A 16271-nucleotide genomic window follows, 5' to 3' on the forward strand; every position below is an offset into this window, starting at 1 on the left:
AATATAAAGTTTAAAGTTTGTTTTCCCCTTTCTTTTTTAATTTATGGAATGTTTCTTTACCTTTTTTGCATTTTACTCAGATTAGCATAGGTATTTCTCTATTTTTTTTAAATATTAAAAAAAATTTATTTTATTTTTGATACAGAGAGAAACAGAGCATGAGAGGGGGAGGGGCAGAGAGAGAAGGGGACACAGAATCTGAAGCAGGCTCCAGGCTCTGAGTTAGCTGTCAGCACAGAGCCTGACACGGGACTTGAACCCACGAACGTGAGATCTGACCTGAGCTGAAGTCGGAGGCTTAACCGACTGAGCCACCCAGGTGCCCTAAAATATTTTTTTAAATGTTTATTTATTTTTGAGACAGAGAGAGTGAGCAGGGAAGGGGCAGAGAGAGAGGGAGACAGAGAATCGGAATCAGGCTCCAGGCTCTGAGCTGTCAGCAGAGAGCCAGACCCGGGGCTTGAACCCATGAACCGCGAGATCATGACCTGAGTGAAGTCAGACACTTAACTGACTGAGCTACCCAGGCGCCCCAGGCATTTCTCTCTCAATGCCATGTTTGCATTCTTGAAAAATCTTTAATTCTGCAAAGTCATGTGCTAAGAGTGATAGGGCTTACAGGGGAAAGAGATTTAGGAACAGATGACTTGAGACCGGTGAAATGTGTACACAGAATAACACACACACACACACAAATGACAATTGTAGGGGTGCCTGGGTGGCTCAGTAGGTTGAGCATCTGGCTTCACCTCAAGTCATGATCTTACAGTTCGTGGGTTTGAGCCCTGCGTCATGCTCTGTGCTGACAGCTAGCTCAGAGCCTGGCGCCTGTCTTCAGATTCTGTGTCTCCCTCTCTGACCCTCCCCTGCTCATGCTGTCTCTCCCTTTCTCTCAAAAATAAATACAACATTAAAAAATTAAAGAAAAAAATGACAATTGTAATAAAAATGGTTAAATCTCAGCTGGTATTTACACCCAGTGTCACAATTAATCATAGGCAGCCTTAAACCCTGGTTTTCCTCCTGGCAGTTTTAAGTCTTCACAATCATCCACTTCTTACCAGAGACTCATTTTGTCAAAGTTAAAGATCTGATCTAGGGTGTTGACTTACCAATTTTACTTTATTCTGAACACAGTGGAAAATATTGTGCGTTTCTTCATCTGCACCCTCGGCTTCTTCAGGTGGCTTAACAGAGACATAGACAAGTGGAATTCTTGGACCCGCCAAGTGGAACTTTCCCATTAAGTGTGAGGAAACTTCCTCCTGCTGGAGCCAACACAGCTGACATCATTTTCCTGCATATGAGCTAATTCACATTAAAGAAATCTCTTGTAGCAGAGAATACGGATGTTAACTTGCTTTTGTATGCAAAGATAATATGTACCCCCTATCGAAAATTCAAAGACTATGGAAAATTATAAAGAAGAAAGTAAAAATCCTTTGACTACCAATAAACACTGCTGTCATCATTTTGGTTCATATTCTTCCTCACTTGGCCTCTTTCAATAATTATGATGCTGATAATGATAATCTATGTGTGTATAAAATTTCAAATGCATTCCTGTTATACTTGGAGGTTTGCAATTGGTGCCTCTGCACAGAAGGGGTGTTCATGTAACATGTTGGCACATTTTGCCGTATTACAAGAAAGGTTTTACCCCTTTACACTGCCATGAGAGGATGAGACGTGGTATTTTTCCACCCCGGGTGTTTTTAGTTTTCTAAGTATTTCCCAATTTGATAGGTTAAAAAGGTGATTTTTATTTGTCTTTTGTTAGTAATGTGGTTAAACACCTTTTTATATCTTTATAAACTATCCATATTTTTCTTTCAGTGAAATGCCTTTCATGTATTTTGCTCACTTTTCACTCAGAACATGTCCTATGATTTATTAGAATTATATAATTTTAGAGATATGAAACTGAGGATTAATGTATATCGCAGCTTTTTATATCATCCTGATTATCTTTTAACCTTATTTGTCGTGTGTGTTGATTTTTATGTAGCAGACTCATCAGCAATTTTCTTTTATGTTTTTTGAGCTTTATTAAATATTCAGAAATGCATCTTCCTACCCCTAAAAGACTGTTTGCCTTATTTTCTTTTATTAGTTTTGTGGTTTATATATATATATGTGTGTATATATATTATATATAATGTTTAATTTTTATTTTAGAGAGAGAGTGTGTGCAAGCATGGGAGAGGGGCAGAGGGAGAGGCAGAGAGAGAGAGAGAGAGAGAGAGAGAGAGAGAGAGAGAGAGAATCCCAAGTGGGTTCCATGCTCAGTGTGGAGCCTGACCCAGGGTTCCAGCCATGACCCTAGGATCATGACCTGAGTTAAAATCAAGAGTTGGACACTCAACCAACTGAGCCACCTAGGCTCCCCAGTTTTGTGTTTATATTTTTAATTTTTATATTTAACTTTTGAATTATGTGAGATTTTTTTTCTCTAATAAGTAAATATCCAACTTTGATTCCTCCCCTTCGAATTGTAGTTAGTTCTCTCTGCATGCTTTGTTATTTCAAGCCCCTTTCCCTCAATGTTAATATCTTCATCATATAACAAGTATGTATCTTTGGATCTATTTCCGGGCCTGCTATTTTAGTAGGTATTTCTGTGAAACAAATTACCCCAAAACTCAGTGGCTTAAAACATGTATTATCTCTTACAGTTTCTATGGGTCTGTAATTTAGGAGCAGCTCAGCTCTGCAATTCTGATTCAGGCTCTTCTGGTTGAAGTTAAGATTTCACCCCAAGCCACAGTCATCGGAAGGCCTAACTGACCCAGGGGAGTCAGCCTTGCAGTTGGCTCACTCGCAGGGCTGGCCGAGGTAGCGCTGGCTGCTGGGGAGAGGGGAACCTCCATTCCTTTTCAGCCGGGCCTCTCCTGTGGCCGGCTGTTCTCATGACAGGGTGTTGGCTTGCCTGAAAGTAGTGATTAGGGGAGAGAGCTATGAGGTAGTTATCCTTTTTATGACTCATGTATCACATAGCATCATTTATGCCACCTTCCCTTTGCAAGAAGCTGGTCACTAAATGCCACCCACCCTTACGAAGTTGGGAATCAGGCTCATCATTTTGTAAGGATTGCCAAGAATTTGCAGACATATTTTTAGACCACCATCGCTCCTTTTTGTTCCATTTATATATTTAACTATTTCTGCACTAATATCATGCCATTTTAAGAGTCTTCTATCAAACTGATGGAATAATAATAATAATGCTATGCCTACGTTATTTGACAGACCATTGACTCTTACTGGTCAAGTATCTAAAAAGAGATAAAAAATAATATTTATAATAATCTGGTGACATTTTAAGTTGCCTTATCTTCCCAGCTTCTCATGCTTTTTTAGTATTATGTAGTAGGGATCATCATCTTTCACTGAAGGTACCTGCTTACAGCATTTTTGAAAAATTGTTTTATGTTATTTCATACTGCTGTGAGTAATTTTAATTGCTTTGATTGGCAGATATGTCATAGCTTCAGGGTCTGGCATGTTGATGCAATTTTACAGGTATTTTAAACACAATCTTCTAATATACTGGCAAGTAGATAAACTCAAAATAAGGCATTTATGTGTGGGGAGCAATCTAAGTAACATCCAAGTTCCATATGCCGTGTACTCACCAGGGACTCGCTATGATCCCTGGACGGTCTGTGCAGCAGACACTTGATTCCTGAGAGTGCTGTGCTCCATCTGCCTTGTCTCTGGGCTGCACAGGATGAGCCTCTTTGTACTCTGACCTCTTGACTGCTTTTTTTTTTTTTCAATGTATGTTGCCAGCTGGGCCATCATTGACACTTCAACAAGTGTGCAACCCCCACCCCCACTTGCCCTTGTAAATTTAAAGGACCATAGCTATTTATTCCAAAGGCATCAGTTATGGTTGTTTTCACCTTAAATTGTGTAAATGTTCTCATCTGGCTTGCGTCTTTATCCCGCCCTGAGCCCACCCCGCTCCTGTCGGAGCTCCCCGTGGACATGCAGCTGCCGTAGACGGGCTGTGGGCAGGCTTCCAGAGCCTCCAACCATCCTTTGGACAGGTTTTATTTTTGACAGACTAATCAGAGCTTTAATGTGGTTTCCTGCTGGGGGAACCTCTGTTTCTAATTTTTATCTTTATCATTCTGTAAAGAGTAGTAACAGTCCCTGGGCTGGCCATAAGTTTGCTAGTTACACTGCGTTTTCCAGTTCCACTTTTTTTTTTTTTGTGAACTTGCTTTCCTATCTTTGGGAAAAGACCCCTTTAGGGTCTGTTGGCTTTGGTTATTTTGAGAAAACTTTTTATTTCCTATTCCCAACCCTGATCAAAGGAAAAGCCATGTTTTTTCTCCTTACCTCTTAATGTGAATTTGAGATGATGCTTTATATTCACTTACAGGCATTTGTAGTCTGGTGAGGAAAGCAGTGTATTTGAGGCATGGAGCATAGGGATCAGGATAGGATTTTCATGAGGCCCTGAAACATGCTCTTTTAAAAAGCTGCTTATTCCAGGGCTCCTGGGTGGCTCGGTTGGTTGATTTCGGCTCAGGTCATGCTCTCACAGTTTGTACCTCACAGTTCGTGAGTTCAAGCTCCATGTCGGGCTCTGTGCTGACAGCACGGAGCCTGCTTGGGATCCTCTCTCTTCCTCTCTCTCTGCCCCTCCTCCTACTCACATATGCCTTCTCTCTCAAAATAAGTAAACAAACAAATACTTTTTAAAAATGTTGCTTATTCCACATACTATCAAACCCATTAGAGACCTTGCACCACATAAAAAATAGGGCAGAAATAGGGTTAGTGTCAATAATAACTAAGAGACATGAATGCAAAGAAGTATTAGAGATTGGGACAGAATCTGAGACAGCAGGGTAGGTAAGGACCAGCAAAGCTGATACCGCACAGGAATTGTGTGTTATATGATGTTTGCAGGGACAGTTTTACTTTCCGATATTTACTTTGTGGCCTTCTTTTTTTAGGTCTCAATGTTATATTCTCCTCTTTATGTCCCCTGTCTCATTTTTATTTCTTAGTTTTGATTTTTGAAGGGGTTTGAGACTTTTTTTTGAGAAGGGTGTTTTTTTCTTTATAAGCTATCTTAATTTTGTAAAAGCCAGTTTTGCACACTGCAGAATGCTAAATAATGTGGTCGTTTTAAAAAGCTGTTCTGTAATATTCTGATCCTGGAAATGTGTTCTTCGGCCAACTCAAAGTGTTATTGTTTCCAGAATAAATAGGCATATGGTAAATAGTCCAATATTCTCTAATTACTTTGTGTTGCAGATAAGTACCTGGTCTGTTTCATTTACACATATATTTAAGTGGCCACATTGTTAGCTTAAAGTCCAGCTTGCCTTTAGCCTTTACTTAAAGACAACAGTTATGCTTTTCTATTAAACTAAAAAAAAAACAATTGGCTCTGAGGTAGCTCAGTTGGTTGAATATTGGACTTTGGCTCAGATTGTGATTTATGGTTTGTGGGGTTGAGCCTCGCATTGGGCTCTCTGCTGTCAGAGTGGAGCCTGCTTCAGATCCTCTTTTCATCTTTTTCTCTGTACCTCCCTCCCTCTCTCTCTTTCAAAGATAAATAAACATCAAAAAATAAATAGAGTGCTGGGGCACCTGGGTGGCTTAGTCGGCTAAGCCTCCAACTTGCGCTCCGGTCACCATCTCGGGGTTCATGAGTTTGAGCCCTAAATCAGGCTGTCAACACAGAGCCCTTTTTGAATCCTCTGCCTCCCTCCCACTCTTCCCCTGCCCCACTCATGCTTTCTCTCCCTCTCACAAAAATAAATAAATATTAAAATTAAAAAAAAGTGTCGTGTTGACATCCAAATTTTGTGAATATTAGAGTTAAAGATTAAAGAAGCTTCTCCTTGCTAATGGTTATCATTTAGTAGAATTTTTCTCACTCTTTGGAAAGTTATTCACTTGCCTCTTAATTTTTATGATAAACTATTTTTGCAGAATTTATGATGTTCTAATAACTGAAATTTCAGATTGGGCCTTAGTGGTAAATGTGGCCAGATGGTATCTAAACGGAGTTAAAGGATAAGGATACTTTATAGGATTAGGGTGGACCAAACCAGCTCTTAGAGAGGTCTCGTGTGGTATTATGGATTTTCTTTTATATGATTTTGAAAAATATTGAAGTCATGAAGATATCCAAATCGCTAAAGACCAAACAGAGAAAATTTAAAAATACGTACGAAGTCCAGTCTTATTCTTCACTTCTCTTAACATATATCCTACTTTGTGGTCTGGCCGGCGCTCTCACCCTCTCAGGCCCTAGGTGCCTCTACTCTCAGAATTCTGTTTTCCTGTTGTCTGAGAAATTCACCAAATATAACTTGTTCTTTTTTATTTCCAACATTTAATGGCAATTTTTAAATGTATAGGAAAGTTATAAGAAATTTTTAGAGAACATTCTTAAACCCACCTTCTGCATTTAAATTCATTTTTGTCTGGTCTTTTTTGTCATGAACTTGTTTCTTGCAATTTTAGCTCCTTCTTCTTTTTTTTCCCAATGATTATCATATAACTTATTTCCTGTGGTCCAATTGTGGCATTAAGTTATATTTTTCCTTTATTCTGCTTTTATAAAAAAGCTTAAATCACCTAAGACAGTGCTTCAGTGTTAGCACTCCATAAGTCTTGTTAATTAGCCATTGTCAGTAAAGTGATAGTCCCTAACCAGTGAAATCTTAGAACATGATTAAGTTCAAAGCATAAGAAAAGTATCACTCCGTTTAATAGGTATCCCATGACCTAGAAGATAGGCTCTCCTGGTTTTATTGCATGCAACGGCCATCTTTAGTCTGTTGTCCTGTTTTGATTTGTTACTGCTAGTCCCTTTCTGCAAACATAGCTAATGCTTTCACCTGAAGAAATAGCTTTGATTTGAAAATCAGCTGTTGTTCTCTAATATACATACAACTATTCAGGTACTAGGTTTATGGGGCTTTATTCTTTTTTTCTTCATACAAATGCTTACTTCAACAGAACAACAAGTGTGAACATTTTGTGCCTCAAAAACACCCTGCAGGTTTTCTCAGGTGAAAAAATGGTGGCTCAGCACAGATGAAGTAATCTGTTCAAAGTCAGATGATTGAATCAGGATTTGAACTGAGGTCAGTGAGATTCAGAGGCCACCAGGTCTATACTGCATTTCCTCTTTGCCGCTGCCGCCTCTGCAGAGCACCGCTGGCCAGAGGAAGGGCTCCTCATCCGGCAGAGGGAGAGGTGAGCTTAAGTGCAGGCCGTTTGCAAATTGGAGTCCTTACCAATTACTCATAAGTTGCACCGCATAGTTGTTTTCTGGTGGCGTTTTCTCTTTACACCAGTAAACATTCCTGACTTAACATTAAGAATGTCAGTTTTAATCTTTCTCCTCCTAGTATCCAGTTGCTCATTAGTTTACCAATAGTGACTTACAATTATCTCCATCAAGAAGAAAGTTTAGGTCAAGACAGAGGACCATTATTATCTTCATTAGGTTACTCGTGTGGACTTTGTTTTGGGAATCGTTGCCAGACATGGTTCACTTTATTCCATTACATTTATCCCCTTTATTATTTTTGGTTAGCTTTTCTTTATTCTTTCTTTCTTTCTTTCTTTTATTTTATTTTTTTTTGCCATTTTGTCTTTTCTGAGAATTTTTGAGTGAGAACTTCTAAGTCACACAAGTGAAAAAGGTAAGGGGATTGATGGTGGAGTTCATATTCTAAAGATTTCCAATTGTCTATTTTATAATCTATTGTTTGTTGTGAAAGGAGCAAAGGAGGCCCCGAATTTCTTTTTCAATTGGTTTCCATAGATCACTTTCCCAGATCTTCCAGTACAATCAAAATTGTTCTAATTCATCAGTTATTATTTTTCTCTTTCACTAGTTAGTCCAAATGTATCCGAATTCCTCCTGGTTTTGCACATGCTTAGATTGTTTGCAGAGTGAGGTTATTGGGAACAGGAGCTCCTGGAGAGATTCATGGAGAAGGGTCGCCTGATCATGGATGGTCATCTACTCAATTCTTGTGATCTTGTAACATGTACCCCTGGGAAGGAACTCAAAGGTCTGTCCTTTTACCTCTGGTGTCTTAGCAGAGTGTCTAGCAAAGTAGACACTTACTGTAGCAAGAATGAAAATGTAAGCTCCATGTGGCAAGGGACCACATCTACCTTGTTCGGCACTGTGTACTCATTCCTTACCACAGTTCCAGACACGGAGTAGGTGAGCAATAAATATACACTGAGCAAGTCAAGAATCAGGTGTCAGATTTGCTTGGATCCCTACCCTTACATTCTCTCATGGTTCACAGTTTTATATATGGTTTGAGTTTATAAATGAAATGCTGATTTGGCTATCCAAATGTGCAGGCTTATTGCTATGACTAAAAAATTATATTTTACATAAGATACTGCTTTGTAATTTATTATTTTCCCCCTACTTCAAACCTCCTACACAATTTTTAAATAGTTTTTGTAATTAGGATGACTTGAGGTGTATTTATCCACCTGGTTGCTATGGATAAGTGACTGGTGGCTTTGTAGAGGCTAAAATATAAGCGAGTTTAAGAATCATTTTAGATGAATTCATGCATGATCAAGCCATTACAAGTCATGAGAGGAAAGAGAGGTATTTATGCTGTAGGTTGTTATGTGGTGGAGGTCAGCATCGCTTAGAAACTTACCCTTGTAGGTGCTCTATGGCAGGTGGCGAATATGATTTCAACTGAATCTGAAAGCTTATTTAAAAATAGTCTCAGTTCAGCAATGAACCAGGTGTGCCTACTACTTAAGCATCAGTTTTCTCAGGAGCAATGTTTTGAACCTAAATGACTTGTGCAGTTCCTAGAAGAATGAGGTTACTGATAAAAATTATCCCCTTTTTGATGGGGATGATTTTAGTAGCATATTGTCATTGCTTAAAAGAAATTTTCTCAGAGGAAGCAGATGCTGGGTGCCTATTAGTTTGGAGGTTTTAAACATTGAAGGCGTGAACAAAAGACCAGGTCACTGCAATGAGTCTTTGGCAGCTTCTATAGAAAAAGAAGGACATAAACTTTAACCAAAAAATGTGACTGCCATAGAAGTTTAAGCTGTCTACTAGTGTGACTTGCCATAGAAATGTAATGTTTGTTTCATTTATGTATGGTTTCTTATTTCTGTGATAAAAGCTTAAAATATTTTTTGATGTTTATTCATTTTTGAGAGGCAGAGACAGAACGTGAGCAGGGAGGAAGAGAGAGGGAGACACCGAATCTGAAGCAGGCTCCAGGCTCTGATCTCTCAGCACAGAGCCTGACGTGGGGCTTGAACTCACAAAGGGTGAGATCATGACCAGAGCTGAAGTCTGATGCTTAACTGACTGAGCCACCCAGGCGCCCTTGTAATATAAGCTTTTAAAACTGTTTGATTTATATGCAGTATAGGTGCCTTTCCAACAGGTAGGATAGGACTGTATTGAGGCTTTTCTTTTGAGCCTCTGAAAATAGTGACAACTTGTTTACAAGGTAGCTTTATTTTTTCCCTCGGCTTGTGGGGAATCAGTGCACCTTCAGACTGTCACTCCTCCCACATGCTTCTTGAGAGTCTCTTGGTAGAAACATACTGTCATGACTTTGTCTTGCAGGAGATGGTCGGCAGTGGAGCCGAGAAGCTGTGAAGCCGAGTAGTGGCTTTGGGTCTTTACCTGTAATAAAATGTTCTTTCACATGATTGGCACTTGTTCCAGCTTCTTTGTTTCCTTTTGTAACTAGTTGTTTAATAAGAGCAAAGTCTTTTTTCCCTTTAACGTTTCGAGTCTCAAACCGTTTTAAACGGCAACTTCTTAGTAATAACCTGAGTGACTTTTTAAAATTTTATTTCAGGGGCACCTGGGTGGCTCAGTTGGTTAGGCCTCCAACTTCGGCTCAGGTCAGATCTCACATTTGTGGGTTCAAGTCCCGCGTCAGGCTCTGTGCTGACAGCTAGCTCAGAGCCTGGAGTCTGCTTCTAGTTCTGTGTCTCCTTCTCTCTCTGCCCCTCCCCCTCTCATGCTCTATCTCTCTCTGTATCAAAAATAAATAAAACATTAAAAAAAAAACTTTAAAATTTTATTTCAGTATCTGCTGAAATCCCAGAGAAACAATGGAACAACTTATAGAAACAAGAATGTTGGGCATAGAAAGGGCCTTAGGAATTGAATCTAGCCTCTCTCTTTTTACAGATGAGGAAACTGAGGCCTGAAAATTAGTTGGTAAGGGCATGCAGCTGGTTTATAGGTCACCTCAGCGCCCTGGACGCTCCTTATCATGTTCCCTCCTGGGTACCACAGTACCAGACAGAGTAGCAGTTTATGGGAGAGTGGATATTGGAAAAGAAGGGAAGCTCAAAATTCTGGGGCTCCAGTTCTGATGCAACTTATATTTTTTTCCCCCTCAACTTGCATTGTAAGCATGCAAGTTACCCTATCCCTGGGAGAACTGAGACATCATTGTATTTGAAATCTTTCCCAGTTTCTATTCTGCACATATCCCTGGTCATGTAGTGAAGGTCCGTGCATGCAGGACACAAGGAGCCACAGAGAGAACATTTATGTTTTCATTCTGTCATATATTTGCTTTTTTAATTCTAAGAACTGCAGATGTATAGGAGCATGCTTTCCTCTTTGAATTTGTCCTACCCATTTTTTTTTCCTTGAGTCTAAATCCTCAAGCCTATGTAACCTGATCGTTAAAGTATATTTTTGCTTAATTTTTAAGCAAGAATAGGCTTATGTGTTTAAGGCTAGTTGGTTAATTACTTAAAATAGTCAAGTAGTCAAGGTGTTTGTAATGTGGATTGTCAGCATCAACCCCCCCCCCCGCAGTTTGAACCTAGTGCTTACTTTGGTTGAGTAGAAAGGTAACACTGCCTAAGGCTTTTGAAACTCTCAGGAAGTTTTCCCAAGTGCGCAGTATTTCAGTATGGCCCATTTTGGCTACATAAAAGAACTGTAGTCGGTTAAGTGTGTTGTATAAATAGGAAGAATCTTACTTGGTGTTTTTTGTTCTCCTTAGAGCAGCATAAGGACTGGACTGAGAAAGGATGGGAAATGGATCAGGACTGGCATCATCCCATACTATCTACATACTAAAGAGACTTCATAGCACCGTCTTTATGTCTTAAATGTTAGAAACCAGTGAAAGTTCAAAGAAGAAAATAGTCATCATCTACATTTCCAGCATCTAGAATGAACCGCTCAACATATTGAGACACCTCCTTCTTCCGTCTCTCTCTATACTTTACGAGTTATACATGTGGCCTATGGGTGGTTATTGAACAATGAACACAATAATTCAAATAATATGCTAGTTTAATACTTTTATATGCAGATACAAATTTACACAGAACATATAAAGTAGTGTTTGTGAGGCTTTCTCAATGACACTATATTGTATGCCCCGCCATCTTTATCTTCTCTGCACTTAGCATTGGTGTTTGGCAGACAATAACTAAGTGTTTACTGAAGTAAAAGTTAAAAGTTAGGAAATAAATTTGTGCATATACTTTATCCAAAATGAACTTCACTTAGTTTCTTAAGCAGCTACATTTTACTTTGCTCCTAGACCTTCACACATGCTACTCCATGTGCCTGAAATGCCCAGGTCTCACCTCCAATGCTATTTCCTTTGGGGGCCTTTGCTGATCATTTGCTGATGGAGGGACTTTCTTGCTCCATGTTCCCACGCTCCAGGACATGGCCTTTTTCAATGCTCATTTCCATCTAAAATATTTATTTAGGGGCATCTTCCCTGGTACATTGTAACTCCTTGAGAGCAAGAATCATATCTGCTCTTTCCCTCCTATATCCCTAGCACCTAACTTATGGCCTTGTGCTTAGTAGGACTGAACAAATGTTTGAGAAACTGAATTATGAGCATGTTTTTACTACTTTGGAATGTGATTCATGGGGATGACAAAAATAATAGTGCTTTCATAGGTCACTACTACCTCTTGACACTTCCTTCTCGTACCTCCTCTCTCCTCCCCTCTCATTGCCTTTCCATTTCCGTTCCTGTCATTTTAACCTTGACCATCTGTATCTTAAGTCTGCTTTTTTTTTTTTTTTTTTTTTTTTAAAGTAAGCACTGTGCCCAGTGCGAGGCTGGAACTCATGACCCTGAGATCGACTGTCACATGCTCCACTGACTGAGCCAGACAAGTGCCTTAAGTCTGCTCATTTAATTCCACCTCTGTCATGACCACGGTGGCCCAACCTACCATCATCTCTTGCCCAGGACCACTAGAATAATTTGGTCTCTCTGCATCTTTCTTGTTCCATTCAGTGAAATAGAGTAAAATGATAGCCTATTATGTAGTAAGAATAAGTATTGTTTTGTGAAACTTTTCATTTCTTATTTGCTGCATTTTGAGGGTATATGTGTAAGTTGTGTGTGGGTGTGTGTGAGTGAGTAAGTACTCAGGTATGTAGTTGCTGTGCAGAATGTATGTTCTTTCAGAACAGTTTGAAAGCCATTTCCTATAGTGAGACCTCTGGAGAATTCTTTTGCTCTGTCCTGATCAGAAGGCTATGTATTCCTCATTATCATGTGACCCTTTTTTATCTTCAAAGGAAAAATTCCTTTAAAATAAAATTAGAGGTGAAGTATTTTGGATGAAGCTATTTGGAAGTGATCCTATAACTAACAATTTGGGTGTCATATAGTAGTGACACCCTTTCTTCATGTGTTCCTCTTGTCTCTCACTTCAAGTTCAAGTTATATAGGTTAGTGGGTTAAATCTTCAGATATGAGTACCCAGACAGAATATAATACTGCCCTGGTATATGCCTTTTTGGCATATGCTTGGTCTAAATTGCATTTCTGGACTCTTTTTAACCTGCTCTCAGAAGGACAGAAATCTTAGGTCATCTTGGAAGCAAACTGACCTGTAAGCTAAACAAAGCCTTGTGATCGTGTTAGGGAACTTTAAAGTTATTCTGATCCAACTGCACACTGCAAAGAAGGAGGGGTCATGAGACCTGTAGCTCACCATTCCTCTCTCCTCCTCCTTCAATATCGGGTAGTCCTTGTAGCTTGTTAGAATAAGAACCATGGATGAAGTCATCCTTTCTCTCTCCCAGTCATAAAGGTTCTCCATCTGTTGGTCTGTGTTTGGCTCCATTTGGTCTGGTAGGGTAGCACATCTTGATCTCTCACTATTTTGTTTTTCATTGCATGAGGCAGTTAAGGGATTGCTTATCCCTGGAAAATGTGAAAATTAGTCATATGGTAATAGAATGGGTGTTGGTAATTATCTGTGTTGAATTCACATGCAGTAATTTTTCCCCCCTTGATCTATCATAGAGTTCATTGTCATATTAGTTAGGATCAGTTTGGCTGCTATAACACAGACTCATATAGCAGTGGTTTAATCATGATGGAAGGGGTTAGATCTATCATTTAACAGTTCACATATGAGCAGTGCCGCACCCCTACCCTGCGTCCATGGTGCTGGGGGCCTAGGATGCTTCTGTTGGCTCTGCTCTCTTTACCGTGAGATGGCTACTCTTACTCCTTCCTATCCCACCTTGTTACCATGGTGTTGTAAAAAGGGAAACAGGATGGGGAGGGCATATTCCTTTTCAGGGCACAGTGTGGACGTTTGTCAGTTTTGCTCATATGCCATTCATCAGACCTAGCAAGTCACATGGTCACCCTTAGCTGCCAGTGAGGCTGGGCATCCGTTTGTCCCATTAAGACTTCTGTGACGGTGGAAGAGAACCGATGTCAGGGGAATAAGGAGCATCTCCACCATAATAGTTAACAACCTGAAAGGGTTTACTTTCTTGGAATGCTTGTTCGTTTTCTAACTTACTGCTTTGTGAAGAGAACGTTTCCACTGACATCAAGTGGATTTCAGGTACTGAAAAAGAGTTAACCTGAGTTACTGTATTTGCCTTTGGGATTTAAGTCAAATTTATTCCATTGCTTATAGGGATGGGCATGAAATACATTAAGAGATAATGTTGCTTTTCCTTAACTCTTATTTTTTCTTCTGCTGGTTTTGTTTCTTTTCTTTCTTTCTTTTTTTTTTTTTTTAACCATTTTTGAGGTTAATTTCATGCTTGTTTTCTTTGTGTGGTTAGGTATGGCACAGTCGCAAGGCTGGGTGAGAAGATACTTCAAGGCCTTCTGTAAAGGCTTTTTTGTGGCGGTGCCCGTGGCTGTGACTTTCCTGGATCGGGTGGCCTGTGTGGCCAGAGTGGAGGGAGCGTCAATGCAGGTAGAAATGAATGTGGCTTTGTTCTTTACAGCACATGCTTCATGGTTTCTCATGTACTAGCAGCAGGAATTCTGTATATTATTTTTATGCTGGTACCTAAAAAGTTTTTAAAAAATGCCTTGACCTGAAATTTAACTCTACTAAATTTCTTTGATAAGGTCTTTTAATGGAGTCATATTATAAACAGGAGAGAGGAGAATAAAAATAACCAGCTAGTTTTCTATACCTGTCGTTCTTTTTTAGTTTTTATTTATTTTAGGAATTATAAGTAGAGATTCTCAAGAAATTTTATTAAATGACACCATTTCTATAGATGTGGCTTGGGATTTTAAGATGTTTTTATTACCCATATTTGAATCCACACTTAAATATCCTTTTAAGACCAAATTATTAGTGTAGTTGCAGGATGGAGTTTGAATCAAATTCAGTTACTCTGTGTGTGTGTGTGTGTGTGTGTGTGTGTGTGTGTGTGTAAGTATGTATATAGTTCCTATATATCTCAACATTAGTGTGCATATTATATGTATATATGTCTACACACATACCCTAAATGTGTATATAAATATAGTGTATATACATTTTATGTATACACACACACAAGTGTACATATATAAATATATATACGTATATACATGTACATTTATGTATACATTCACGTATATGTGTGTATACATGTATATGTATATACACTTTAGTAGGTAGAAAAGTTTAGAGCACTGGTCCTGGATATTCTGGATGTGTTCTTTAAGCATGTTGCTTATTGGAAAGATTAAATGCAGTTTACATGGGAAGAATTTTTCAGTGGAGCTTTCCAAAAGTCATATGCAAGGAGTCTTCTGGAATAACTTAGAGAACACTTTGTTGTTCTAAAGTTGATGTCTAGAACCTAACTGTGTAAGTAAGTTTATGTAATTAAGAAGAATTTGGATTTTATAATACGATTTGTTTTTTTTTCTATTATGAGCATCTATTAAGTTCATGCATTGTGCTAAATAGCTGTGTAAAACAAGTGAACTGAGTATATTCGCTTCTAAGAGCTTAGCATTACACTTATTTATTCTTTTTGTTTTAGTGAGAACTAGTTAAGGGTGTAGGTGTCAGCTTTGAGGAGTTAGAGTTTGCTTTTTTAAATGTAATTATTGTATTGAAAACCAAATCTCGTCCTGAGTTCTGGTAGTCACTGCTGTTTTGCCAAACAACCATTACTGTCTTGAAATAGATTTTTTGAGAACACAAAGCCTTCTTACCTTGGATCTAATTATATTCCAGAGTATCATATGGCAACCATCATATCCTAATCTTCATGTTTTAGCCCAGAATACATCTATGCAAATCTCTATGCACATCTTTGCTCCTGGCTTGTGCTGAAGAAATTCACTAAAAAATACAAGAAATTGACTGTATTATGAAAAGACAAGGTTTATCAGTCAGTTATGAAGGCAGAGAAGAAAGTATTAAATAGTGTATTCTTAAATACCAGTCTATTGGCTGATACTAAGTTTGCTGCAGATAAATTTCTTATTGTGTTCCCTCCCCTATTCTGAAGAAGTCAAATTTGTTACCTTGTAGTTTGTTTGGTACATTATGTAGAATTTCCTTGGCTACTGATTATAGAAAACCAGCCTGAATTGAGTTGGATATCCAGGAGAATTTATTGGAAGGCTTAGTATGTACCCAGGAAGAAGGCAGAAGTGTGGCAATCATAAGGGACAGCTGGAACCAGGGATTTGAATGCGGCAGGGTGCTTGGTCTTCTCTGTTTCTACCGTCTGCTTCTGTCTGCATCTTGGCTTGGTCCTCTCAGACCAGCTTTCTTCACAATGTATGGCACATGGCTGCTGGCAGCTTTCATGCCTTAAGATGACTAATTTCATCACCACTTGAGAGTGATTTCTCCTCTTGCCTTAATGGCACTTTGAAAAATCTTGGGGAAGGACTGTAATATGTTTTGGTCACATGCCCTTATCTATACAAATATAGATCAACTTTTTCCAGTGGGTTAAGGTACCATGATTGACTCCGCTTCAGACAGGTACA

At 39.0% G+C, this 16271-nt stretch overlaps 1 protein-coding gene across 2 annotated transcripts in view; it reads left to right on the forward strand.

Annotated features, from left to right (window-relative positions):
• Positions 1-16271, forward strand: part of IMMP2L (inner mitochondrial membrane peptidase subunit 2) — an 848590-nt gene that overhangs the window by 25890 nt on the left and 806429 nt on the right. For both annotated transcript variants that reach the window (XM_029924830.1, XM_029924823.1), the window contains exon 3: positions 14099-14235. In XM_029924830.1, the coding sequence (XP_029780690.1) occupies positions 14101-14235 (135 nt within the window). In that variant the 5' untranslated portion in view covers positions 14099-14100. The remainder of the gene's footprint in view (positions 1-14098; positions 14236-16271) is intronic.

Source organism: Suricata suricatta, chromosome 2, assembly GCF_006229205.1.
Source record: "Suricata suricatta isolate VVHF042 chromosome 2, meerkat_22Aug2017_6uvM2_HiC, whole genome shotgun sequence".
Taxonomy (NCBI): Eukaryota; Metazoa; Chordata; class Mammalia; order Carnivora; family Herpestidae; genus Suricata; species Suricata suricatta.